This window comes from Hemicordylus capensis, chromosome 1 (genome assembly GCF_027244095.1).
Source record: "Hemicordylus capensis ecotype Gifberg chromosome 1, rHemCap1.1.pri, whole genome shotgun sequence".
In the NCBI taxonomy this organism is placed as follows: Eukaryota; Metazoa; Chordata; class Lepidosauria; order Squamata; family Cordylidae; genus Hemicordylus; species Hemicordylus capensis.
Window position 1 is genome coordinate 274,644,755 of NC_069657.1, and position 27,812 is coordinate 274,672,566.

Here is a 27,812-nt window from a genome sequence, read left to right on the forward strand (position 1 = left end):
CTCCATTATGGCTATCTCCAATTTGAAGCTTTAGCACGTAAAGAGATAAATATGCAACCTCATTGGGTACCTATAGGGATTTGTTATGTTTCCAAGAAAAGGGCTGTAAGTTAAAAAACCTAACTGAAGTACAAAATCTGGTTAGTAACTGGTTTCATTACCATCAGTTAAATGAAATTTATAAGAAGGATCTTAAAGTTGGATTTGAGGATCAAATGTCGAGATTTGAGAAGGAGCTGTGTGAAAATGATGAAAAATTAGTTTCTAAGATGTATAAGCTGCTGCTTCTGGAAGAGACAAGAGATGAAGTGGTTAAAACGACTATGATAAAATGGGCTCAAGATCTGGATCACAATACAGATATGGCAGCTTGGGAAAAATTATGGAAAATGGATTTAAAGTTTACCACATGCTATACCTTAAAAGAAAATTATTATAAGATGATATACAGGTGGTATTTGACACCCAAAAAATTAGCATTAATGTATAAAAATGTTCCAAACAAATGCTGGAAATGTGGACACTGTGAGGGAACTTTCTTTTCATATGTGGTGGTCTTGCGGGAAGGCAAAGGCTTTCTGGGATATGATATATAATGAGTTGAAGAAAAAAATTTAAATGACATTTCCTAAGAAACCAGAATCCTTCCTGCTGGGAATAACACAAGGAGAGTTTTCCAGAAGGAATTTAACAATCTTTATGTATGCAACCACGGCGGCTAGAATAAGATATGCGCAGAAATGGAAGAACAATGAAATGCCCTCAGAAGAAGATTGGCTGATAAAAACTTTGGAATATGTTGAGATGGCAAAACTTACAGTACTGATAAGGGATGAAAACCTGGAATGTTTTAAAGAAGATTGGAAACCATTCTTACTATACTTAAAGAACTATTTCTCTAATATTGATTTTTCTGCAGGGTTTGAAACTTAGTAATAATAAGTTGAGTAGAGTAAAATCGAGTTTGTAAGGTATAGAATATATGTTTTGAATTACTATAGCAATGGTTGAATTGTATAATTAGTGATTCGCACAGATTGGCGAGCGGGAAGTCAACATTTGTTTAATTGGATGTAATAAGAGTGTTAAGATATTGTAAAAACCAATAAAATTTTTAAAAGCAAAGAATAAACAAACAAACAGCAACTCAAGCCTGAAGGTGGATTTTGCCATTGGCAAAACAGCAGTGCTCAGAGCAGAACGATAAATCCCTACTCCCACCCACCCACCAAAAAACGAGCACTACTTCCCGAGGTACAAAGCGAAACCTTTAAAGAAAGCCATAAAAAAAACCCTTTCATTTAGAAGAAATAAAAAGCAGCCCAGGAAAAAAAGTTATTTTGCATGCACGGAAAGGTATTACTGAATTCAAAAGGGAAGCTGTAGAAACTGAGCGGGGGAAATGGCAAAGCAGCCCCCGCGTGCGCGTGGTTGAATAAACGCCCAAGGAAGCCGCGACCCGGAAGCAAAGACATTTACCTTCCGGTGCAGCGTTGGTTGTCAAGGAAGCTGGACGTGGGTTGTTGCCATGGAGTTCTAAGTCTGTTTCGCGTCTGCTACTGAGGAGGACCAAGAAATAAAATCGAATAAAAAACCCACCGAGGCAGAATGTTTGTTTACCTGAGCAAAAAGGTGAGCGGTGGGGTCGGATCTGGAATGGGGCTGCCGTCGGGACAACTCGTTCCCGGCAAGGTTGCCAACTCTGACTGAAGCAAGTCGTCGAGATCCCCGCCGCCCTCGCCGAATATTTGGTCACAAGATCAAGGCGCTGAAGTTTCCCGAACTGCTTTCACTCCTTTCCTGGAAACTGATGCCGATTCCTGGAGGATTGGCAACCCTAGTTAGGAGCAGCATGCCTGGGGTGGACCCCATCCTGCTCGCAACCCATCCCTTCTCCACAGCGCTGCAAGGGAGAGGGAGGGAGCGGCGGATCCTGCGCGGCCCTTGGGCGGGGAGGATGGGGAGGGGGGGCAAATTGTTCAGCTTTTGATAGTCATATACTTTACTGTGATGAAACTTTCTCTCTCTCTCTTTCCCCCCCCTCCTCAACCTCCACCCTGCTCCAAAACTCATTTTGTTTTAGTGGTATGATTTGAAGCAGACTATTTAATCGTGTTAACCTTAGAGGACTTATTTCTTCCTTCTATTACTCTGCAAAACACCACATTCATTGAAGAAACTATATAAATAATAATTCCTTGTTTGTTTGTGCTTTCTCTCCTGTTAGTAGAACAATTCTTATTCTGTGGTCTACAGTTTCCAAATTAACTCTATCTTGTTTTTTGTTTTTAGTACAAATGTGTTTATTCCTTTCAGATTGCAGTTCCTGGAAATGTTAGGCTAAGATGTATTTCTTGGAACAAGGACCAGGGCTTTATTGCATGTGGTGGAGAAGATGGTCTGCTGAAAGTTGTAAAATTAGAGACAAAACCAGGTAAATGGCATTCTCAGTGGTGCATCTATCAGATCCTGGAACACAATGCCAGCACTTGTATCAGTGCAAACCCTTTGATATTTGGGGCTGTGTAATGGCCATGTTCATTTTGCTGCATGAGCATGTTGTCCACAGGTCCACAGAAGTGTCATTTCTCTGTTTTATTTCTTTGTGGTCCATGGATATGAAGATATTTGGACATGGACGGATCATTGACAGTATTCTCTTTGGTCAGTGTGTGGCTTAGCATTGATATGTGTGAAACGGAGATTAATCTAAATGGATTCTGTTTTAAATCACATTTGAATTTCTTATTTTTAAAGATGAAACCAAATTAATGGGACTTGCAGCACCTAGCAACCTCTCGATGAATCAAGCACTTGAAGGTCACCATGGTAAGAGCTGTAGTAGAGTGTAACAGAGCAGAAACTGAGGTTTAAGTTATTGAACAAAGTTATTAAGGTTTATTACTTACCTATTACTAAATAATAATAATGTTTCTTGTACATTATAGATTAGCTTAAAACTGCCACTGAATAATCTGTTCCATCTTGTTGGCCTCCCACTTCTGCCTTCTGCTCTCTCAGTGCTGCTCTTGCTATACCAGCAGCAGAGTGTATCCGCCTGTTGCTTTACTTGCTCATGGTCCATCTGTTGCCATTCTCCATTGGTGGCTGCTCCAGAGCAACAACTTGTTCAACTATGCCTCCATTGCACTTTCAAGCACTGCACTTACATAGCTTCATTTCCTGCATTCAAGCATCCCACCATCCTTTCTTTTGTGGCATGCTTGAATGAAGGAAACAAAGTAGTGCAAGAGTGGTCCTGGGGAGACCAGTGGAGGGACAGGTGAGTGGATTGATACTGCAGGAGTGGCAAGGATGCAGATGGACACACTGAGTGATCGAAGCAGCTGGATACATACTGCTACAGCCGGAACAGCAATAATGGGCAGAAGTGTGGTGGGAGGGACACACTGATCAAGGGGAAGAGGGGTAGCATCAAAGGGGTGAGGAGAGAGAGATGGTATCAGTGGCCTCTGGCACAGTGGGTAGGACTGGCATGGCAGGGGGATATGTCTATATAGCACCAGGGTCCTGCACACTCTGATTTGGGCCCCACACTCCCTTAGCAATAGCCTTCATATAGCTTTTGGCAGAATAGCATCAAATTTGGCCAGATTATAGGCATATCTCATTACTTGCAGGGGTTCTGTTTCTCACCAACCATGAGTAACGAGACCGTGAGTAATGAATAATTACTGTTATGGAGATTTGGGGGTGGGGTGGGGATTAGGCTACTGCATGCTGGGGGAAAGGCAAAAAACAGCTAAAATAACATAAAGTTAGTATTGTACCGTGCTCCATGGATCTCCATGTGCCCAGTAATGCCCCCCCAAACTGTCTATTTAGCCAAATTTTTGTGGAAAATGCTGGGGGGGAATCTTTTTTTCAAAGAGGAGCCACAAAATGGATCCTCTTCTTAAAATGGTGGCTGGAAATGTCCTCCGAGGTCATTTCTGACTGATCTCAAACCACGGGTAAGCGAAATTAACCCCTTATTATATTTGCCAGGTTTTTCTCGTGCATGCCAAGGTCAAGTGTCACTCACCCGACCGTGAATATGCACAACCATAGATAGCAAGTTCCACAAGGTCCACCTGTATACTCCTCAGGAAGATTCTTTGTAGCAAATATTGATAAGACAAATAATGTTTGTAATTATTAGACTTTTCTTTTCTATAATAATAGGACATTGTGAAACGTTCACATCTTAACTATAGAGCTCCTGTCACAGCCCTATACTTTTCTTTTTTATGCCTTTCTTGTTTATTTTTATTTATGAGTTCATGAATGTCATTATATATTATTGTGACTGTGCTGTTGCTTATTAATATATTTCAGTTTTTATAATTAAATTTTGAAATATGTGAGTTTATAATTTTACCTATAATGCCTTAGGATCTGTGCAGGTAGTGACTTGGAATGAGCAGTATCAGAAGTTAACTACCAGTGATCAAAATGGGCTCATCATTGTGTGGATGCTGTTTAATGGTAGGCAATTTTTGGAGTTTAGTGATCATATTGTTGTCATATCTGAAATCTTATGTGACTTTGAGACTTCCAAAGTATTTCTACAGATTTTAACTGTAGATTACAAAGCCCTCAGCAGGCATTAGTTATATTTTAATTGTCATTATGAATGTTCATTCTAATGTATGTATGTTCTTTGCACATTCCTTATTGTTTTTATATCCTATATCAGAGGTTCTCAAACTCAGGGTTGGGATCCTCCAGGGGGTCCCAGATAACTCCCAGGTTTTGTCAGGGTGGTAAGGGCCTTACCCGACACTTACAAGGTGTTGAGACATTCAGGGACGATGGGAGGCAGATGGAGACAGAAGCAACAACCATTTGGCTCCTCTGCTACTCACAAAGTAAATGGCAGTCACGGCAGTGGCCCTTCTTTGACTGATGGGCCCGGGGAAAGACCCCTCTCAGGAGACTCTTAGAGCTCATTTAGTGAGTATCCAAAGAAATGTCATTGCTGTGCTGCTCTTGGCTTTGTGGCAGTAAAGGATCCTGGTGGTTTTGAACTCCAGTCCACCTCCCCAGGCTTCAGAGGAGTTGGTGCAGCTCTTCATTTTACATTCTCAACAGTGTCTCCTCTTGAATTTTGGATTAGAGTACAAGCTGAGTATAAATGATTAAGTGAGAATGCCCTGAAAATACTGACTCCCTTTGCTTAATTCCTACTTGTGTGAATCAGAGTTTTCAGCAGTTGCTGCTGTAATGAGCAGATACTGGTGAAAATAACTTGGAGCCCAAAATTAGACTGACAGTCTCAAACATAAAACCCAGGTTTGAAAAACAAAGTAGGAGCAAGCAAGCTCATTCTCATTTAAAATATAAATGTGCTTTATTTATCTCTACCTAATCAAATCCGAATTAACAAAGTGTGGGTGCTCCTATGATCAATCAAGCACTAGTACCTGCAATGATCTGTCACACTTCCAAAGCATGGGCACTCTGCCACTTTTGTGCAAGAGTGCAAATACTTTTTGAAGCTTGCCTGCACTCCAGGAGTGTTTTGCTAGGCAGGAAACACATTGTGTGGCCCTCAGCAACATGTTTCTAGTCTATACATCATTAAGATGTCAGCCAGTAGCTTTAAACATGGAGGGAAGGGGTGTCGGGCAGTTGAATATATCGTTTGGGGGGGTCACAGTATCAAAAGGTTTGCAACCCCTTTCTTATATGATCACAGCTTTCCCCAAGCAGTGTGAATGTGTCTGAGCATTCCATAATATCACAGCAGCTGAGTTGTTGGTTAGGGACTGCGGTGGGGCACCAACACACTCAGTGCCTGGCAGCCAGATTAAATTACTCAATAATAACTTCGAATTAGTGCTGTTGAGTAATTTAGTCTAGATGTCAGTCAATATTTTTAAAGGAAGAATATAAAAGTGTGGAGTTTTTTTTTTTTAAAGGTTTTGTAAATGTATATACTACCTTTCATACATTTATTCCAAGATGAGAATACAACAGCAAAATCATATTAAAATCACCATATATCTGTAGAGTGACTCTGAACCTGTGGCACTGCATCATGTTGTTTTCTTTCTTTTTTTTCTTTTTTTTTTGTTTGAGAAAAACGACTTATTTTAATAAAATCTTTATCTGCTATGCCTTGGACTCTGCATTCTACTATCTTGGCCATAGTAACTTACTCAGAATGGGGTCAGTTTGAGTTTAGGTATTTTTGCTAGTTTTTGACAACCAATATTTACCACACCCTCATAGGTTATACAGCATGTCCAGAATTGTTTTAGGAAAAGATTGTAAAAACAAGAACGAAGCAGTACCCATGTTACCATACTACCTATATCTTCTCCTTTTCAAATGTAGGTTTGCAGTCAGTCTTATATTCTTATTGCTCAATGGAATAGATTTATCCCAGTCCAGTGCAATGTGCTCACAGCCAGCCTATTCTCATATATTTAATACAAAGCCTTTTCACCAAGATCATCCCTGAAAATGATGGTCATAAAGAATGGAATTTGCCCAACTTTTGATCCCTAACAAGCTTGCTTAAAAGAATGTGAGTTGTGACTGTGAGTGATGTTTGGTGTGCTGATCCCACAGACATTATTTTAAAGATGTTTCTTGATCATTTTCAAGTCACACTGTCAGTGGAATTAAACTTGGTTTCAGTTATCCATCATTTGTCGTAAATATTTGTCTTGGTTCTAATGAAGGCTGTTCAGATGAAGAATAGTAATCTTGAAGGTATGGCTGAATATTACTTCTTTGACTTCAGGCCGTTGGTATGAAGAGATGATCAACAATAGAAATAAATCTGTTGTTCGAAGCATGAGATGGAATGCTGATGGGCAGAAAATTTGCATTGTATATGAAGATGGTGCTGTAATCGTTGGTTCCGTGGATGGTAAAGTAACACCTGTATTAGTAAATGCAGTATCTTTGAAGTATTCATAATGCTTGTACTCTGTGCTTTCCCATTGAATAAGTAATTAATAAACATTGAAAGAGAATCTGGTAATGGGCTGTCTTAGTCTATAATGGTTTTAGATCCTGAAAAAAATATTTTGCTTGGATCAGAGCTGATTGGCTTCTGTTTCAGTTTGCAACACTCATTCACATGACCTTAGCTGCTGGGCCGCTCCTCCCCAGCTCTGTGGAAACTCAGGCTGCTGGCAGCCCCAGCTTTCACACAATGGGCAGTGAGGTAGGAGGGTGCACACGCACCCTGGGTACAAAACCCAGGCTAACCGGCAGAAGAGCAGCTGAATCGATCCTGGCAGTTTTCACAACCAGCCCTACCTGGGTAGAACTAGTGAGTACGACCTCTACATTTAGTTGAAGATAATCCAGCCACAAATAGATTGAGTCTTTCACGTGTCTGATGCATTGCTTTGTAAAGCTTTTACATGCTTATATATTCAGAGAAGAAATATGAACATAAGTTTACTTTTAAAAAGTTAATTATGTGGAGAGCAAATTGATAAAGAAAAAATAAACAGTATTTGAAATAAGGATATACCTGATATGTCCCTTTTCCCAATAACTTAAATGTAATACACAAATACCAATTTTTTAAAAAATAAAGCAAGTGGATTTATTGGAATGTATGATGCCTTATAAATGTGTATTTAGTCTCTTCTGCTAATAACTGAGCACATAGTATCAAACGAAAGCCAAATTCATCATAGTTACTAAGACCTGGAGCCAAAGAACTGTGGGTTGGATTCTAACCTTTGGCTTAGTGCTCAATTGATGGAAGCTTCTTCTGTGAAAGGAAGGAGACTTGTGCTCATGCAAAGTGTCCTTGCCCAAGCAGAGCCCTCCTAGTTGTGGAAGACTTTCTGATCACTCTGCCAAAGGTTAACATGAGTGGAAGGAGCAAATGTACAACTGTTGTTCTGCTCAAGTGCTAGCGGGTTATTTCTTGCATTGTGGTGCCACAATGTATTGAGAATTGCATTACTATGCAAGAAGCATGGTGAATAAGCAGGACTTCAGTACATGAACTTTATGGTTCATAAAAAGATTTGAAAAGTGCAAAGTCTTACTGCTCTGGAGTTGGAAGTCTCTTTTCTCAGACAGTGTTCTTTCACTAGGTCAGAAATAGCCCTTCCATGAGTAGAAAAGGTTTTCCACTAGCAAAAGTGTAGCTTTGGATCCAAGCCTGTGTGACTAAGAATTTATAGTAGTTGAAAAATTCAAGATTATCAGTCAGTGTGTGTGTGTGAAATTATAAATCACCAGAAGCTGGGCTAGGATATACTACTTTCTTGCCATAGATATAGATGAGCTAACATTCCTCTAGAAGCCTGCATTTTCAATTTCTTCGGTGTTTATAGTAGCATTCCCACAGTTGTTGTTGTGGGTTTTTTAGTAGCATACAGCTTTATTTTTAGTTACATACAGGCTGTGGTGAATGTATTTTTTGTTAACAGGGAATCGTATTTGGGGAAAAGATTTGAAGGGTACACAGCTTAGCCATGTTGCGTGGTCTCCAGACAGCAGAACCCTACTGTTTGGTATGGCAAATGGAGAAATACACGTTTATGACAATCAAGGAAATTTTATGGTAAGTTCATATAGTTTTGTGGTAAGTTTGGAACTATGCAGTCTTTTTGACTGCTATTTGATTGCTTTACTGCCTGATTGTTGTTAGTTAGGAAGATTATCTTCCACGTTTCTGCCTAATCTGCACTCCTGCAGTATAAAACTCTTGCTGCTAATTCTTCTGTAACAACAGTGCTTCAGAGCTGTTCTGCAGTTGCTGTAGCAATTTAAAACATTGCCGTGATCAATGGAGCACAAATGTAGAAGCAGCCGAGTTGTCGTTGTTCACTACCTTTCTGTCTAGTCTAGAACTGGGTGAGACCTCTCTAGACGTGGAGGAAAATCGCACACTCAGTCCTAGCCCCTAGGGGATCAAGGGGAGTCAGCAAATGCTGACAAAAGACCACCACCTAAGAAGATGACCCATTTGAGGTATCAACAGACTTGAGGGATACAACATACCCTGAATCGTCTCACCTCCCTCAACCTCGAATTCACCCCTGAAATGCAGAAGGAAAGACAAAAGTCCAGATCCAAAACCACAATTCCTGGCAACAGGAGGCATGCCCTGAACCCTACCTGAGAAGAAGCAAGGACTCACACACACTCCAGACGACGGCCCTACTGATGCTCCAGGAAGGAGTGGGGAGGCAGGGACATCTATAACATTTCTTGGTGTCTACACCATTTCCAGGCTACCCAATGGCACAGTGGGGAAGTAACCTGCCTAGAGAGCAGGAGGCTGTTGGTTCAAATCCCTGCTGGTGTGTTTCCAAAAATATGGGAAACTCCAATACTGGGCAGCAGCAATATAGGAAGATGCTGAAAGGCATCATCTCATACCGCACGGGAGATGGCAGTGGTAAACCCACTCCTGTATTCAACCAAGAAAACCACATGACTCTGTGGTTGCCAGGAGTTGACACTGACTCGATGGCACAACCTTCACACATTATCCAGTTCAGCTTCCACTGACTTCATAGCTGGGCATCTCCCCTGCTGTTTTGAAAGCCATCTCTGATCTGGTGGATAGTTCCCGCCTCATCAGTAAGCTGCACAGCAGTGGTGGTGGGAACAGGCAACCATTATATCAACCAGTGCAGGTAATTTAGATTAAGTCAAGTGGCTGACATCTTGTTTTCTGAAATGTAAATAGCACTTTTGAGCACACAGAGAGACTGCATGCACCGCTCCATCCGTTCTCTTCTGCACACGTTTTGCACAATGGAGCCAGTGGTCATATCTCCTGGGAACTCTTTGTGCTCACAAAGCCCTTTGTTGCAGTGGAAACACACAACGGGGCTGTTCTCACGATCAGCAAAAATCGGGCTAGGAGAGCCTAGCTCGATTTTTGCTGATTGTGTAAACCACAGGCTTGCAGGCAGGCCCTATGGCTTACAAGCAGCTAGCCTGCTTGTGTAGCCTTCCCCATAGCCCGGGTTTGCGCTCTGCAAACTTGGGCTTCCCAATCAGCGTGGCTACTCTCAAGGAGACCCCCGGAGGGGAGGCGAAAAGCCGCCTCCCAGCTCTGGGGGTCTTGCCAGCATGCTCTGCGCATTCACGCAGGGCATGCTGGAGCTTCCAGGGGCCAATCGGCCCCTGCTCCCCCCAGCCTACGCTGGCTCCATCATGGAGCTGGCAATAGTGTGGGCGGCCAATTCGGCTGCCCAGCGCTCCCTCCCTGCTCGTGTGCAGGGAGAGCGGGCTTAGCCCGCTTTCCCTGCGCACTCACAAAAACCAGGTCTCACTGATCGTGAGACCCGGCTCAACATATTTCTGCTACAACGGAGGGCTTTGAGAGCACAGGAGAGGTGCCTGCTGGCCCTGTTGCACAAAAACATGCGCATAAGGAAACTGACAGAGCTGTGGGGCTGGTCCCACTGTGTTCTTGGAGATGTTATTTATGCACACTCTTTTGGAAGCCAGGATGTCAGCCCCTAGCTCTAAATTGGATTAAATGGAAGTATTCTGTTTTTACTGATTTGTAGATTATAGCCAGAGTTAGCAGTCATACAGAGATGTTAAAATAATATCTTAATTTAAATATGAAGTTGACTTTACCTTTTCTACACTGCAGTCCTATGAGCGCTTGCTTGGGAATAAGTCCTATTCAACGCAGTGGTACTTTAAAGTTTACAGGCACAGGATCAGGCTGCATATCTGTGTGAACCACTCATGTCCTAGGTTTGTTAAACTTCTTTTTACATATGTATATTAAATGATTATTTTAGATGAAGATGAAAATGAACTGTTTGGTGAACATAACTGGAGCATTCAGCATTGCTGGAATACACTGGTATCCTGGCACAGAGGGCTACATTGAACCGGATTGCCCTTGCCTTGCTATTTGTTTTGACAATGGAAGATGCCAAATCATGAGACATGAGAATGATCAAAGTAAGTTTAACTTGTTCTCATACCTCTTAAAAAGCAGTATGCATTCATTTGCACTGAAATCTTGTTCAGCAGTTATATACTGTCCACTGGGACCATTCTTCAGTCAGTTTTTCTGTGTGCACTCTTACAGATCCTGTCTTGATTGACACTGCTATGCACGTTGTGAGTATTCAGTGGAACCACTGTGGAAACGTGCTGGCTATTGCAGGCTTCCAGAAGGTAGCTACTCAAGAGAAAGATTTAAATATTGTGCAGTTCTACACTCCATTTGGTGAGGTAAAAGTTTGGTTTTCCTATCCTATTTAATTCTGTGTACAAGGGCTGAACAAAGCCAAACATGGTACTCTATATTAGGCGTTCAGACTGTTTGTCCAGGAAACTTGGTTTACAAACAAGTATTTAGTAATGGCAGAAAAGCTTCCGTGAAATACAGCTTGCCCATCATTACCAGCTTGCTCTTGTAACATGAGATGCAGGGTAGTGCTGGGTGGTTCCAGGTTACATTCTCAGATCCCATGGGATATGGGCACAGCTAAGTGTACAATTAGAGCATGTCTTGAAATGTAAAGGGATTCCATGAAAGACAGCAGAAAAGTTGATGTGACAAGTGTTCTCCAGAGGTACAGCATTGGAAAGTTCCTGGTGCAAATGTTGCATGCATGGTGATCATGCTGTGATTATTATGAGGGCAGGCTGTTCTGAATGTGAATCTATTCTGAATATTTGTACTTATTTTTATAGCTTGCTTATTCATATACTTGTTTTACAAGTAAGATGAATTGTACTCTTTTAAAATCCTCTTCACACAACATGATAAATAGCTTTTTTGTTTTGTTTTTTACTTCTGTTATACTTCATGAGCTATATTTAACACATTTGCACAGATGACACGGGACAGCTTCAGAAATAATCAGAAACCTCAAGAAACTTGTCTCTTAGATCTAGTATTCTATTTCTGATGCTGGTTTGCTTGAGGTTCTTTTAAATGAGATGTTTTAAGGACATTTTCAGTCCAGTATATTAGTCTTTTGCCAAAATAATATTTTTGTCTATATACATAAAACCTCTTTATTTATAGGATCTATTTATTTGTCCTTTGAATGGCAGCATTTGCTTTGTATTAGTTAAGGATGCAGGCATGAAATTAAGCTCTCAAAATGGTTGAAGATAAAACCTGGCATTATCAAGGTTTCATCCAATATAGAAGAGTACAGGCAACAAAAAGCTAACTCCTCTTCAGTCAGAGGCAAGGCATCTGGGGAGGAGACCTAACTCAGTTTTTTCTTCTCCCTTCTGACAGAACGCAGAGTTTTCCTTGACTCTTTAACCCTAGACTTACAGCATAGCCTTTTTTCTTCCTTTCTTTTTCTCATTTCTGTGAATCTCTTACTCTTTCTCATACCTAATCCCACCACTTATATACAGGATAGGACTAGGGCTTACATTATGGACTATTTTCCCTGCTTCCCAGTCAAGTACTGGAGGAGCCAGATGCTTCACTGGACCATTCTGGAGGAGTTTGCCTTTCACGGAAACTAAGGAAGCAAAACCATAAGCACTCAGTGCCTGGCCATGTGTACCCCAGGGTCACTATAAGGGAATCAGTGGAAGCAGCCTCAGAGTAAGGGGATGGAGTTGGCAGCACCTGAGTCCTTGTAAGCAGGGTTCTTTTCCCCAAAGGTCCTGGGTCTGGATCCTCACTAGGAGACTACAGCCCTCCTGCTTACTTCTGCCCCTCATCAAAGGCTGGGTCCCTTTTAAAGTGGTTTCACAGGCTGAACACCCCAGCCCCATCCTTCCTACTTCTGTTTCCCCACTTTTTATTTGCACTTTAATTCATTCCCATCCCTTTCCTTTTTTCATCCCGCCCCCAGCCCGGCTCCTTGGGTGGTCTCTGTCCCTCTCTATCAGCTCACCTCACCAATGCCATCAGTGGGGGCTGCTTGCCCGAGTCCAGATGCCTGCACTGCTCCTTCTGGCACCAGCTCTGCCCAGCCTGCTGCTGGGCCCCTCGAAATCCACACCTGCTCCTCCCTGCTCGGGGTAAGCTGGGGTCATAGGTGGGGCAGTCAGACACTATGTCTCTCAGTTGTCATATTTGTTTACCTTCAGTGGCTAGATATTGCAATAGCCCAGATACCTATCACCACCCAGTGCCCTTTTCACCCACTTAGCCCTAGGCCAGGAAACAAGCCGATGGCTTACCATTATGGCAACAGATTCCAGTGTTCCTCACAAGAGAATGGAAAGGCCCAAAGATTTTTAGTTACCAATTCATCTGAGAAGATCTTGAACACAGTTGCAGCTGCTCCCTATGAAGGAAGAAGGTCCTATATGCAGAAACCTCAAAGAGTCTAGAGTCGTTTAATAGGACCCCTGGCAACCCTCCTCATAATGGGTAAACCATGCATACTGAGCTGTTGCCAAAGAAGCAGCTTTGATTCTTTGGTGATGAGGCTGATGCCTCCACAGGCAAACACAAGTGCAAGATCTACAAGTGGAAGCCTACCTACATGTCTTGATGCTTCTGGTACAGCAAAAGCCCTGATAGTGCTAACTGGGTTAATGCTAAAAGCCCAACTCAGAATAATGAGGGAGGGGGGTACATTACTTGGATCACCCTTCTAATTTGCTTCTAAATGGAGATCAAAGGACCCAAGGACATATTCCTCTCAGATTTCTTGTAAAAGAAACCAAGAGTTCCCTTCTACTGGTCCAACAACTCAGGGTAGTTCTGGACTCCACAGAACAAAGAATTTGCCTGTTCCAGGAAGGGCCAGAATATTCTCTCTTCTGCTCACCAGACCTTGCTCCACCAACTGTCAAACTGCAGGCAGCCGTGATAGCTTGCACCAATTCATTGCATTGTTTCATTTTAGGCCTATTCAGTAGCAGCTTCTGCTATGGTAGTACTAGATCTCCCTTGAGCAACCACTACAAATAGAAGCTCCTCAAGAGATTCTGTGCTCTCTCTTTCTCCCTCTCCCCGCTATTGGTTCTAGGTTCACCATCTTGCCAAGGAGATGCTGTTGAAGGAACCTCTGCATACCAGGCAGGGTCATTACAGACACAAGCCTCACTAGATGGGCAGTGCATTGCCACAAGCCAGTATCTCAAAGCCTGTGGTTCAACATTGTTAGGTGTTCCTTCATGTTACGGATGTGCCTTTATTTTTTTACCAGCTGGAGTCAAGCCTTGAAACTGGAGATATCTTCTCTCTGGAAGGGACATTGCATCTTTTCTTTAACCCTGCCTTCTGGCTGAAGAAAAGTTAACCTTTCACCACTTGCTTTCCTACATACTGACCATGTTGTTTCTTTCCTTTATCAGAAGCCTCATAATATTTTTTAAAACACTAAAGACCAGATTTGGTAGTAGCCTACTATGAAGTAAATTATTATGTCCGAGTGCTTACAGTTTGAGTGTGTAATTTTTAGAAATGCATAAATATGGAAAACAGAATAATGAAAAACCTCACCCAAGTTCTGCTATACTGTCAAGAAAGGTATACACTTCCTTGAGCTCATCTAGCACTTCCCTCATTCAACAAAATATTGTATACACAACTGTTTATCACTTGAAGTACTATTGCAGTGAATAATCGATTAATGGATGATGTCATTTCAGCATTTGCGTACACTGAAAGTTCCAGGAAACCAGATGTCAGCTCTGTCTTGGGAAGGAGGAGGTCTGAAAATAGCACTAGCTGTTGATTCATTCATTTATTTTGCAAACATTCGGCCAGACTATAAGGTAGGTAATTACGTAGCTCTGCTTTCATTGGAAGACTTAATTAAAGCATGATTGCTAGATCTTTCTTTCTTTAGTAAAACTATTATTGATCCATTGGACTCCCACCTCTTCTCCTCATTTACTACCACCTAACTCTCCCCTATCCTGTTTCCACAACTTAAAGAACACTAGTTTCTAATGTTTCCACTCCATCTTATTAATCTAATGTTGACTATAATCCTTCAAGGTAGGAATGGTATCATGTTCTGCACTGTGCCTAGGATACCTGGTACTAAATAAATGTGTTGGAGCACTGATACCAGAGCAAATCTGTTTCAAAAATATGGAGACTCTGGAATACATGTTCCACAGCATAATGTGGCTGTTGCAGAGCCTCCTGCACTGTTGTGGAATTCTAATACATATGCTGACAGTACTGCACAACTACTGACCTCTTTTGTGATCATATGTCACATACATATACATACGTCACATACATCACACAGAGGAGAGCTGGTCTTGTGGTAGCAAGCATGACTTGTCCCCTTAGCTAAGCAGGGTCTGCCCTGGTGGTATTTGAATGGGAGACTAGAAGTGTGAGCACTGTAAGATATTCCCCTTAGGGGACGGAGCGGCTCTGGGAAGAGCAGAAGGTTCCAAGTTCCCTCCCTGGTGGCATCTCCAGAATAGGGCTGAGAGAGATTCCTGCCTGCAACCTTGGAGAAGCCACTGCCAGTCTGTGCAGACAATACTGAACTAGATGGACCTCTGGTCTGACTCAGTATATGGCAGCTTCCTATGTCCCTATGATCTGGATAGTGATTCCAGCGACAGTCATAAACTTGGGTTCTGCGCCTGCGCAAACCTGCTTCAGGTAGTAGTCGTTAGCTGCTTGTCACGCCTTCAGGCGCCCCTGCACGAGCCTGCAGTACCTCTTTGGCGGTTAGGTGTCCCACTATTCAGTTTCTATCTGACCTCCTATGCGTTCAGATGCTTCGGAAAGCTCTAAGCTTCTCAGCTACTTTTGTTACTTTACTGGACTGATTTTACGGCAAACTTTGGACTGACTTGCTACTCTGTGGACTCCTACAACCTAAAGCATAAAACTGATTTTTATTCATTCATCCATTTATTTATTTATTTAAAGTGGAAAATGGCTGACGAACGGTACGGTAAATGACTACGCCGGGCATTTTCCCCCTCAAGTCCCGTACCCCTAACTCAATGAGCAAGAATTCAGTGCCTAACACCTCTGCTAAGGGTGAGGGCTCCAAAAGCGGCACTCGTGAAAAGACCACCTTTAAAAGGTGCCAGGGCTACCGCAGTAAACTCCCATCGACGGACAGCCATCTGTTCTGCCTCCTTTGCTTGGGAGAGGGGCATACTGCCACCAACCTGCTCCGGGAGCTGCCCCTCCTTTGCAATCTAAACTCCTGGAGAAGGGGAAATCGCTCTCGGCATCGGCGCCTAGTGCTATCTTTAAAGAGCCGACAAGCCACTCTAGCCTTCACCACCATAAGGACTCGGCATGGAAGGGCTCGGCGTCGGGTGAGGCTCCACCCGCAAAGCATAAAAAGAGTCACCACGTGGAGCCTTCGGCGGCAACCCCATCACCATTGGGGTTACTGGAAACTCATCTTCATTGAGCAGCGTCGCTTTCTGCAGCCCCGACACTGCAGTTATTGCCAGCGCAACTGTTTTCCAAGCCAAGCGACCAAACTGGAATGGGGGGCAACTGGTCCTCTTCTAAGCATGACCAAACCTCCTCTAGGAAGCACCCTTCAAAATCAAAGGACTGCCCTTCCACATCCAAGGAGTGCGCCTCGACATCGATGGGCACCTCAGCATTGAGGGACGCCGCCTCGACATCAAAGGAACATGACAGCTCATCAGTGTCGAGGGCGCACATTGCAGAACAGGATGAAGAAAATGAAGCCCTTGCTCTCGAGATCGAGGTTGCACATTTACAAGACGATGTGGCAGTGAGAGCAGGGGTGGATTTCAAGACCAAGGATGCCCCAATGAACTTGACTGATGATCCAGTGGTGGCTCACCTGCTTCGCTCAGAGGAAATTACTCCCTCCACTTTAACATTCCATGGATTTCTACACCCTGTACTAGATGATGACCGAGACAACCTGGGGGATGGTGAGGACGACTATGTAGCAGATGATGGTTGTCTGCCAGATGTACCAAAGATACTAGATAATGTTGGCATACTGCCCCGAGGGAGCTGGGGTCCAGCCTCTGTCACACTGTCACCAGAAGAGTACTCCTTGTTTAAACAATGGCAAGTTCAGAGTCTCCGAAGAAGCAATGCGGTGACCCAGGTCACTCTGCTGAGGGATCAGCCAGCAACGCATTCCCGTGAAGCCCAGACTCTTCACCGTCCTGCAAGGACAGTGGCTGTGCAAGCAGCCATGCGTCATGCTGCAAGGACAGTGTCTGTGCAGACGAGTTTACCATCCACGCAAACTGCGCAGACTGCCCTGAGAGAGTTGGTGCTGGGGGCACCTGCTGCACCTGGCAATTCAAGCTCTACTTCTCGACCTCCCATTGCCTCTCCAAATGCCACTGACTCCTCAGATGAGGACAGCTATGAGTCAGATTCTACTAAAGGGGATTCGGAGCCATCCTTACCTGATTTTTCTCTAGAGGTTCCTCCTCCTTTATCAGTGTCTCCGAATGAGCAGCTGAAGACATATCACCAGATAAGACTAAACTACACATATAATGAAAAATTCCCACAGGCACCCATATTACAACAGCAAGACAATGCAATGAAAAGGGCTGAACAAGCTCCACAAGATCAAAAAAGTGATGCTGACGACAGTCACTGAAACGCTGGTCGTAGATAGTGATGTAAATGGTGCTGATGTGCCAGAACTCAATCCTCATAAATGCGAGGATCTGCACTCTGCACAAAAACCTTGAACTGAGAGGCTGGGCACAGAAGTCTTGAAAGTGGAAAAAGTGGAAACTGGAACCTTGACAGACTTCCTAGGTTGTAGTCCATTTCACAAGTATCTTCATCAGAAGTATAAAGGTCTGTGCAACAATAATCATAATACTCAAGCCCCAATAATGCAAAATGCATAGTGAAAACATGTAATAAATATGCAAACCAACCAACCTTAAATCTGGACAAGCCCTGTCACTAAAAGCAGCATCTCAACACAGTGCCTGCTTGGACATGCTACACTCCTTAAAGGATAATACTTAACCTTGGAGTTAAATACTCTCCCCAACCATCAATCAATGACCTAATAAGTGGGAATAATAGACCAGCTGTGCTGATCTTAATTTCCCTTATATTTAAAGGAAACAGGAGAAATCGCAATTAACATTTAACCCATTGGGTATACATGTGTAACTTGTGAATAAAAAGAGATTCTTTTTGAAGGAGGGTCCTCTGCTTATCTTGTTTGTCAAAGGACCTAGGTGTAAATTTAAACAGCACAAAAAACTTAAAGTAATTGAGTGAGTGAGATTTCTCAACAAAATATGGTACTAATAGGGCATCTAATATTCTGTTCTTAAGCCTAGATCTGTGTTCAAGAACACAGGTCTTAATCGGTCTCATAGTGCTCCCAATATACCACAAGTTACATGGACACACTATGACATAAACAGTCCCTTTTGTCTTACAGTTCACAAAAAATCTTAGGCTAACATGTTTCTTCAAACCCTGGTCCCAATATTCAGTGGTGGGAAGGCTGAACGAACAAGCTGCACAACTCCTACAGGGGTGGAAACCTTGTGCAGCCATACTCACTGATGGTCTTTCTGTAAAATCCAAGCGGGTCAAAAAATTTCTTAGACTCTTAGTTTTTCTAAAGGCCACCATAGGGTTTTTTTTACAACCAGGTATATCTGAAACCAGATGCCAATGTCTACAGATAATCTTCTTGATCTGGTAGGATAATGGAGTGTAGTCTATAGACCAGATCAAATGGTCCAGCTGTTTATTTGGGGCATCCTGCAATAACTCACTCCTTCTAATGGTATCTGCTCTAATCTTCGCTCTGTGTATGACTTCCTTAGGATATCCCCTATGAATCAATTGGGAGGATAACAAATCAGCTTCCCTGCGATAATGTGTAATTTCTGTAGAATTTCTTTTAACCCATAAGAACTGGCCAAAGGGAAGATTGTCCTTTAAATGTCCAGGGTGCCAAGAGTCATAGTGAAGAAGCGTGTTCCTGTCTATAAATTTCCTATATAAAGAGAAAATCAACTTATGTTCTTTAATCACCCAAATATTGGTATCCAAAAATGAAACCATGTGCTGACTGGAATTGCTGTTAAATTTGGTATTGGCGTGAAGTTCATTGATCCACACCAAAAATGGCTGAAACAGTGTGATATACCGCTTGGAGTATTTTGCAAACCTCCACTCCTACATCCAAGAAGTTGGAGACTTTGTACCGGATACAGGAGGCTGACAATGTCTATTTACATAAGCATCCAGCCCCGAATTCGCTGCTGATAGATTGCGCCTCCACTTCAAAATCAGGACGGCTCCATAGCACACCAGCAGACAAAGAGGGAAGGAAGCTGGACGTCCTTGGAAGGCACACATATTCTACAGCTTGCCTTTCCATTAAAATCACTAATTACATGGCATGCCTGGCAAAGTATATGCACTGCCTTTGGGAGAAACTATATGATGAGCGGGCTACGCTCACACCTGAAGAGTTCAAGCAGAAGTTTGAAACCACCTTCTTGCTGACAACTACGCGCCAGCCATTGGCCAACGCGAAACACCTGGCAGAGTCCAAGTCAAGGACACTGACCTCAGCTATTATGCTGCAGAGGCATGCTTGGCTCCTCTCGGCGTCGTTACAACAAGACATGTGAGACCGAATTGAGTCCTTGGCCTTTGATGGCAAAGGCCTTTTTGCAGAAACCACCGATGACACTATGGAGCAATGGAGAAAATCGAAGACGACAGCAAGGACCTTTATGGCTCAGACTCAAAGGTATAATTCAAATAGGTACCAGCCTTACCAAAGACGTCAAGGCAGTTTCCAGCGTCCTGACCGCAGAGACTACCGCAGACCCTGGAATCGCAACAACAAGTGGTCCTATACAGGAAAGAATAGAACGGATCAACAACATAAGAACAAGGCTGGCCAACAAAATAAGCAACATTTGTGATTCCTGCAATCACCTGAATCTGTAACACACTTGAATGAAGTACAGGCCCGACCATCGGTCACCACATGGCAAAACACCGTCTTGTGCACAGCCAGAAACTCCATCCAACTGGCAGGTCATGCCTTAGCATGGCACAACATAACATCAGATCATTGAGTTTTGCACATAGTCCAAACAGGCTATGCCATAGAATTGAGTACTCAACCAGGGTTCTCTGGAATTAGATATACTCCTGAGACTGAGACTCTCCGTGAGGAGGTCAGATCTTTGTTAGAGAAGCAAGCAATATCGCCTGTACCATGGTTGAGGTGCCTATCAGGGTTCTATTCGAGATATTTCCAAATACCCGAGAGGGATGGAGGCATATGGCCTGTCATGGACCTCAGGGATTTAAACCAGTGTGTTGATGTAAGGAAGTTTCATATGATAACGTTGCAAGCAATTCTCCCTCTTTTACATGGAGAGGGATGGATTGCAACATTGGATTTAAAGGATGCCTGTTTCCACATCGGCATACAAGCAAGGCATGCAGGTGTATGAATATAATGTTCTACCCTTTGGTCTGGTGACAGCCCCAAGGGTGTTTGCTAAATGTATGGCTGTGATTATTGCGTACCTTAGAGTTCAAGGAATATCTGTTTTTCCTTATTTAGACGACTGGCTTGTGACAGTGAAGAAAAAGGAGATGTTGGAGGCGCATGTCGAGACTTTATTGTCGCTATTGGTGCAGCTAGGAGTGAGGATCAACTTGAAAAAGTCTCACCTCGCCCCCACCAGGCGCCTTCCCTACATAGGTGCTTTCTTTGACATGACTGCACAAAAGGCATTTCTGCCCAGGGACAGGTACCAGTGTATAAGCGACATGGTGCATCAATTCCAGATGAACCCTCGGCAGGGAGCCAGGGCCTTTCAGGTTCTGCTAGGCCTGATGGTGTTGTGCACCACAGCAGTTCGATACACGAAACTACGAATGAGAAAGCTTCAGGCTTAGTTCCTACAGTCATTCAGCCCAAATGTGGACCCCCAAGAAAAAATGCTTCTAATCCCGGAGTGGGTCCTAGCTTCCCTGCTTTGGTGGACAAGACCCATGAACTTGTTGGTGGGGATGCCTTTTCGAGTGGCGGTGCCAACCATGACGCTAACCACGAACGCCTCGCAATTCGGTTGGGGTGCCCACTTAGGCGGCCTGCAGAAAAGTGGTCGGTGGAATCAGCGGGAAAGTCACCTGCATATAAATTTCCTGGAATTACTGGCTGCTTTCAAAGCTTTAAAGGCGTTCCAACTGGTGATTCACAACAAGATGGTGCTGTTGCAAATGGACAACACAACAGCAATTACATATGTAAACAACCACGGGGACACTGTATCCACACTTCTGTGTCAACTGAGTCTACAGGTTTGGAACTGGTGTACTGCCAGGAAGATACATCTTCAGGCCATCCATATAAGGGGCTGGGACAATATCCTGGCAGATGCGTTGAGCAGGGCCGGGACGCTGTATCAGCATGAATGGGAACTGCACCTGCAACTTGTACACGATTTGTTCCTTGCATGGACCACCTCAACAGTGGATGTTTTTGCAACTGCAGACCACAGAAAATGTATAGAGTACTGTTCAAGGATGGGACTGGGAGAAGGCTCCAATTGAGATGCCTTCCAGTTCCGATGGACTCAGAGTGTCTTTTATTTGTACCCTCCATATCCTCTGCTAAACAGGGTGGTGGCCAAGTTGCTTCAGGACAACACCAGAGTAATAGTCATCGCCCCATGCTACCTATGTTAAGGCCAAGGGCTTTAGGCCAAGAGATGCCATGTTGTGGGAGGTTCTGTTGTACTTCACTTCCCTGAAGACACAGTGCTTAGCCAATGTTTCAGTCAAAGTGCACATGGCTGCCATTTTGTCCTGCGACCAGGGTTGGGATGGTAAGATGGTTTTTACACATCCACATACAAAGGACTTCATGAAGGGCATAAATAATTTATACTCCACATTAGGACACCTTTGGAAAAGTGGAGTCTGTCCCTGGTGCTATCTGCATTGACACAGCAGCCATTTGAGCCAATGTCAAGCACGTCTCTGAGGCTTCTTACATTGAAGACCCTTTTCCTAGTCGCCATCACCTCTGCGAAGAGGCTTAGTGAACTCCTTGCTCTCTGTATGGATGAGCCATATACGAAAATCCATCCGGAGAAGGTAGTCATGCTCCTAGACCCACAGTTCCAACCTAAAATTGTCACTGATTTTCATGTCAACTGCGACATTGTCTTGCCTACCTTCTTCGGGAATTCGACAATGCCGCTAGAGAAGGCAATGCACTCTTTGGATGTCAGGAGAGCAGTCCTCTTCTATTTGAAGAGAACAAAGCCATTCCAGAAAACTAGACATCTATTCCTAATATTTAAAGGGCGCAACAGGGGCCAGCAGCCATCGCGACAACGCATGTCTGCCTGGTTGATGGAAGCCATTAAATGTGCATATGAAAGTCGAGGAAAGACCGCCCCGCGGTCCATTAAGGCTTACTCTACTTCAGCAGCGCATTTGGCGGGGCTACGAATGGCAGATATTTGCTCTGCGGCTTCATGGGCAACGGACCACACATTTGTGAAACATTATGCCTTGGACCTACAGTCTGCGGTGGAAGCAAAATTTGGGAGAGAAGTTTTGAAGAGGGTGTTACAATAGTATGCAGCACCCGCCACCCATGGGGGCAGCTCATTACACACCCAAGTTTATGACTGTCTCTGGAATCACTATCCAGATAAACAGGTTGCTTACCTGTAACAGATGATCTGGTAGTGATTCCACGACATTCATAAAAACCACCCATCCGGCCCTGCTGCAGACTGCATACTAGACATACTGCTAGACGTACTATGGAACAGACTTAGTGACAGCACATTAAGTCGGTCAGCCAGAAACTGAATAGTGGGACGCTTAACCGCCAAAGAGAGTTACTGCAGGCTTGTGCAGGGGCAATTGAAGGCGTCGCAAGGAGCTAATGACTACTACCCGAAGCTGGTCTGCGCAGGCGCAGAACCCAAGTTTATGAATGTTGTAGAATCACTGCCAGATCATCTGTTACAGGTAAGCAACCTGTTTTTCCACCTGCTGGTTATGCAAAAGGTCAGTGGTTCTGGTACTGCCCTTTTGCACAGCACTGTCACCACATGCGTTACAGCCCAACAGCAAAGGTGTTCTGAAACACCCGGATTATGCTGTGGAACATGTAAACCTTTGTATATTACTTCATTTATTTCAATTTAAAATACCTCAGTTAAAACGGAGGTGTATATCTTCACTTCCTAGAGATACACATATCTGGCGGTATTAAAATATGATAATATTTTAACCACCCTGAGCCATTTTGGAGGGGCGGTGTGTGTGTATGTATATGTGTGTGTGTGCGCGCGTGTGTGTTTATTTATTTATTTATGTCAAAAGCATCAGGGAAATAAGATATACTATTCACACACAATGAAATCCATAGATATATATACTCACAATCACATAGATATACTCACTGCCTTTGTACGTAGTCCGGAAACTTCAGTTGGTTCAGAATGCGGCAGCCAGGTTGGTCTCTGGGTCATCTCGGAGAGACCATGTTACTTCTTTACTGATGGAGTTGCACTGGCTGCCAATAGGTTTCCGGACAAAATACAAAGTGCTAGTTATAGCCCTAACTAGGTGCTAGTTAGCCCTAAACGGCTTAGGCCCTGGGTACCTAAGAGAACGTCTTCTTCGTTATGAGCCCCACCACCCATTGAGGTCATCTGAGGAGGTCCATCTCCAGTTACCACCAACTCATTTGGTGGCTATACAGAGATGGGCCTTCTCGGTCGCTGCCCCGAGATTGTGGAATGCGCTCCCTGATGAGATACAATCCTCCCCATCTCTGGCAATTTTCAAAAAACACCTGAAAACCCTTCTTTTCACCCAAGCTTTCTCAGCTTCCTGAATTGTGTGGGTTTTAATTTCTGGTTTATTTTAAAATTCAAAACCCAATTTCGGGAGTTTTAATTGCTGTAATTGTTTAATTGTTGTTTAAAAATGTTTTTTAATTGTTAATTGTTATATTGTTTTTTAATTTGTTTTAGCTCTTTACTGTTTTAGTGGTGTGTTTTAATTGTAAACTGCCCTGAGCCATTTTGGAAGGGCGGTATACAAATCAAATCAAATAAATAAATAAAATAAAAAGATATCAGTCAGATGTTTTAAAAGTCTATTTTCCCCCTGTATGCATCAATAAACTATAACTATGCCAAATTTAATCTTCAAGCATGTGCAATTAGAATGTCAGTAGATCTTACCCTTCTATAAGTAAAAAACAAAAACTAGGCTATTTATATATGATAGTTTTGATACTAGACATTCAAAGATCTAAAAACAGCAAATGGTATATTAATATTTTCTAGAGACAGGAGACTTCTAAAGTGAGTTGGATATCCAAGCTGAAGTGGTGGCTTGCTTAAAAAAAAAAAAAAAACCATTTAAACTGATTACCTGAAACCTTCAACTTGTTCAGTGGGGTTAGTTATGTGTTTTATATAATATATCTCTTGAAAAGAAGAACATTTACAAGTGCTAGTTCTGTACACTATATTTTTTACGTGCTACTCTATCTTGTTAAAATGTAATAATTTTTTCTTTGTTGGCAGTGGGGTTACTGTTCTAATACAGTGGTTTATGCATATACCCGGCCGAATCGTCCAGAGTACTGTGTGGTCTTCTGGGACACAAAAAACAATGAAAAATATTTGAAATATGTCAAGAGTCTAATCTCCATAACAACATGTGGGGACTTCTGCATTTTGGCAACTAAAGCTGATGAAAACCAGCCTCAGGTATAAAGATCTTTCAATCTTACGTGAAGCATTTTGAATTGAATTCAAAAATTCAAATCCACCTTTTAGTCCATTGAAATAGTCCTGATAAAAAAAAGCCCACATCACAGATTTAGCTTCCTTCAAAGCACTAGGAGTTTGACATCCTCCTTTTGGTAGGGAAAAGCTATACTTGAAAACTCAGTTAAAAAATAAAGATCTTCAAAGCAGAGTTTTTGAGTAATAGTAATTCTTAAATGTCTAAAAACACAAGAAGATACAGTTTATAACAAAATTTCAAGGTCTGTGAGGAAATACTGTATATCACAGGTCTATTTTGTTGTATACCGCCCAGATCCTTTGGATGGGGCGGTTTATAAATGAAATAAACAAATAAAAGGAATGGAGGAAGAGAGCTTACAAAAATTATTAAATGAAGAAAACTGTAAACTCTCTAATAATGAATGGATGGTTGGTTTTTTTGCATGGGGTGGTGTTCCATGATATTTGTGTTTATGTTGCTGGATTTGCTATGTTATTGCAATAATATGTACACAAACCAATACTGTGATTTGTTAAACATCTTGTAGGACATTGTTTTTTGTGTTTTCTTCTGTGTCTGCGTGATTTTGTATCTGCAACTCTATAACATTTCTGAAGTCAAATAATACATCCTCCCCTGGTGTGGAGAACATTGTTTTATATTTTGAAACTGAATACAGATAAGAAGTGTTTTACAGCAGAAACTTACAGTAACATGTTACCGTGTAAAATGGGAGTATAGAGCTAAAGCAAGCTAGTCATGACTAAGCATCATTGAAATGAATGAGATGTTAGTTGTGATTAATGTAAGTCATATTCACCCCTTTCTCACAATCCCATGAACCTGCATCAGCTTACCTTCCCTGCTGATGATCCAGAAGAGTTACCTCCCTGCAGACAATCCCAGATAAGCTGCTGCTGCCCCAGGCAGCACAGAGGTTCAGGGGTGTGGGACTCATTATCCCTGCCCCCAGAAATCCCACAATGCTCCGTGTAAGTGTGCGGGATCCCCCTGGTGACAACCGGGAGCCCAGTCCTGTGTCAGCACTGGCTGGAGCTGACACGCGAGCAGTTAGTCCGGATTAAGGGCATGTAGGGATGTGCCCGGACCGGTCTGGAGGCCATTCTAAAGGCCTCCGGACCGGTCCTGACCTGGGTGGTTCGGTTCGGGTGGGGGGTTGCTTTAAGAGCGGAGGGAGAGTTTACTTACCCCTCCCGCCGCTTTCCTGCTCTGGCGCCTGTAATTTTAGTAGTAGTTGGGGCGGCAGGATACCTCCCTGCCGCCCCTTCCCCACTTTCACTATGAAAAGCTCCCAGGTGTCCTCTGCTCATGTGCGCGCACATCACACAGTTTGCACGCACAGAAGACTCCTGGGAGCTTTTCATAGCAAAAACGGGGAAGGGGCGGCAGGGAGGTATCCTGCCGCCCCAATTACTACTAAAATTACGGCCGCCAGAGCAGGAAAGCGGTGGGAGGGGTAAGTAAACTCTCCCCCCGCTCTTAAAGCAACCCCCCACCCCAGTGCCGGACCACAGTTTGGCGGTTCCATGCACACCCCTAAGGGTGTGCTCATACTCTTACCCTCGGCTAACCAGTGGGCTCCCTAAGCAGGTTTGCTGCCGAGGCACCACCAGGAGCCACACAGCTCCTGGTGGTTCTCACGGGCAGCCAACCCCATTCTTGGCTGTTTGTGAGAACAGCCTCATTAATTTCCCTTGGGCTCATTCATGGTTAACTTTTTTATACAACCCAACATTTCCTACAACACTCTTAGCATCTTGGAAACCCATCTATGAAAGCAGCAATTCTATTAGCAGTCCAAATGTCTCATGAATGGGTGTTAACTAATTTGCAGAGGTTTGTTCCTTCCTACACTAATTATTTCCCATATCTTTTGTACAATGCTTTCAAAGGAGGAGCATGAGACTGAATCTGTTGATGCAATGGTAAAACAGTGCTTTAAATGATGCTTTAACTGGTAGTGTAACCATTGGGTTGGGTAGGAATATGAGTGGCCTCCCATTTCCTATAGTGGCCACAAGAAGTATCTGTGTGTGCCCTGAGAGAAGGAGGGGAAAGAGAGCTCTGTTTTGCTTTATGTTGATCACACTGCGCACAGGTACTATGCCTACAGTAGACTGGATTGAATACTTTGTTTATTGATTTAATTGGCTGACATTCAGACTAACAAAGCACATGTGCAGTGAATGCACAGCACATGCTCCTAGGGAAGGGCAGTTTTTGTTTCTCTCTCTTTCCCTCTAAAGGCTGTGCAACCCTCAGGGACTTGTTTTTGGGAGTCACGGTTGCCTTCAGAGGGAAGAGGGGGATCAGTGGAAATCGCTCCTTCCGTGTTGTGCACATGCAGTGCTGTTGCACCAGCACTTTGTTAGTCCGTATGCCGGCCATTATATTTTGCTGTATTTCAGAACCTCATTCTTTAAATATAGAGCCATTAAGGGGTTTTTAAGGAATAACATGATGATGAGCTCCATAGTTTCATATTATTATGGAGGGAGGTGAGAGCAGCGAAAATCACTCCCACCTCCGCCTTTGTGCACATTTGCCTGCTTAGCAACATTTTGGGCTGAGCTGCATTACAGAATCTTACACAGACACAACTCCTGTTTTGTACTTATAACACTGCTTGGAATATTGACCACTATGTTTATTTATTAAGACACGTTGTCTGGGTTTCATAAAGATTTGAGGATTTTTTTCCTTTCAAAATTCAATTTAAAATAGCCTTTAGGATAGGTCTAGCATTATTTTCCGTTTTGCACTGGATGTGTCCTTTCAGATTTAATCTCTTTGTTTCTAAAGAGTTCTTTTCTGTATTCTTGAAAATGGTCAAGGACACTAAAAATAGACAGGTTTCTTTTTCATATATGAAAGGGAAAATAATTCCAGGTAAATGGTGAAACCTCAAATCAAGAAGTCACTGATGTGAGTACATTATCAATTAAGCTTCTCTGGATAAATAAATGATAGTCAGTGGATTTGCAGTAAAAGTACTGCAGTGCAGGTTGCCTCCTTAGCTTTAAGTCTGTTTGCCTGAGTGACAGGTTATCCAGAATGTGTTGTTTTCCAAAGCAAGAAGCATTTAAAGAGAGTGGCTGCCATGCTGACT

The 27,812-nt window shown here is 43.1% G+C and overlaps 1 protein-coding gene across 4 annotated transcripts in view; it reads left to right on the forward strand.

Annotated features, from left to right (window-relative positions):
- The first annotated feature begins 1,457 nt into the window (after positions 1–1,457).
- WDR35 (WD repeat domain 35) overlaps positions 1,458–27,812 on the forward strand; it is a 59,452-nt gene continuing 33,097 nt past the window's right edge. For 2 of the 4 annotated variants that reach the window (XM_053285306.1, XM_053285307.1), the window contains exons 1-11: positions 1,459–1,632; positions 2,317–2,434; positions 2,758–2,829; positions 4,396–4,488; positions 6,755–6,883; positions 8,415–8,548; positions 10,758–10,923; positions 11,054–11,199; positions 14,551–14,676; positions 24,475–24,660; positions 26,596–26,628. In XM_053285306.1, the coding sequence (XP_053141281.1) occupies positions 1,609–1,632; positions 2,317–2,434; positions 2,758–2,829; positions 4,396–4,488; positions 6,755–6,883; positions 8,415–8,548; positions 10,758–10,923; positions 11,054–11,199; positions 14,551–14,676; positions 24,475–24,660; positions 26,596–26,628 (1,227 nt within the window). In that variant the 5' untranslated portion in view covers positions 1,459–1,608. Of the gene's footprint in view, positions 1,633–2,316; positions 2,435–2,757; positions 2,830–4,395; positions 4,489–6,754; positions 6,884–8,414; positions 8,549–10,757; positions 10,924–11,053; positions 11,200–14,550; positions 14,677–24,474; positions 24,661–26,595; positions 26,629–27,812 lie in introns of all 4 variants that reach the window. The other 2 variants (XM_053285309.1, XM_053285308.1) reach the window with 2 other exon arrangements.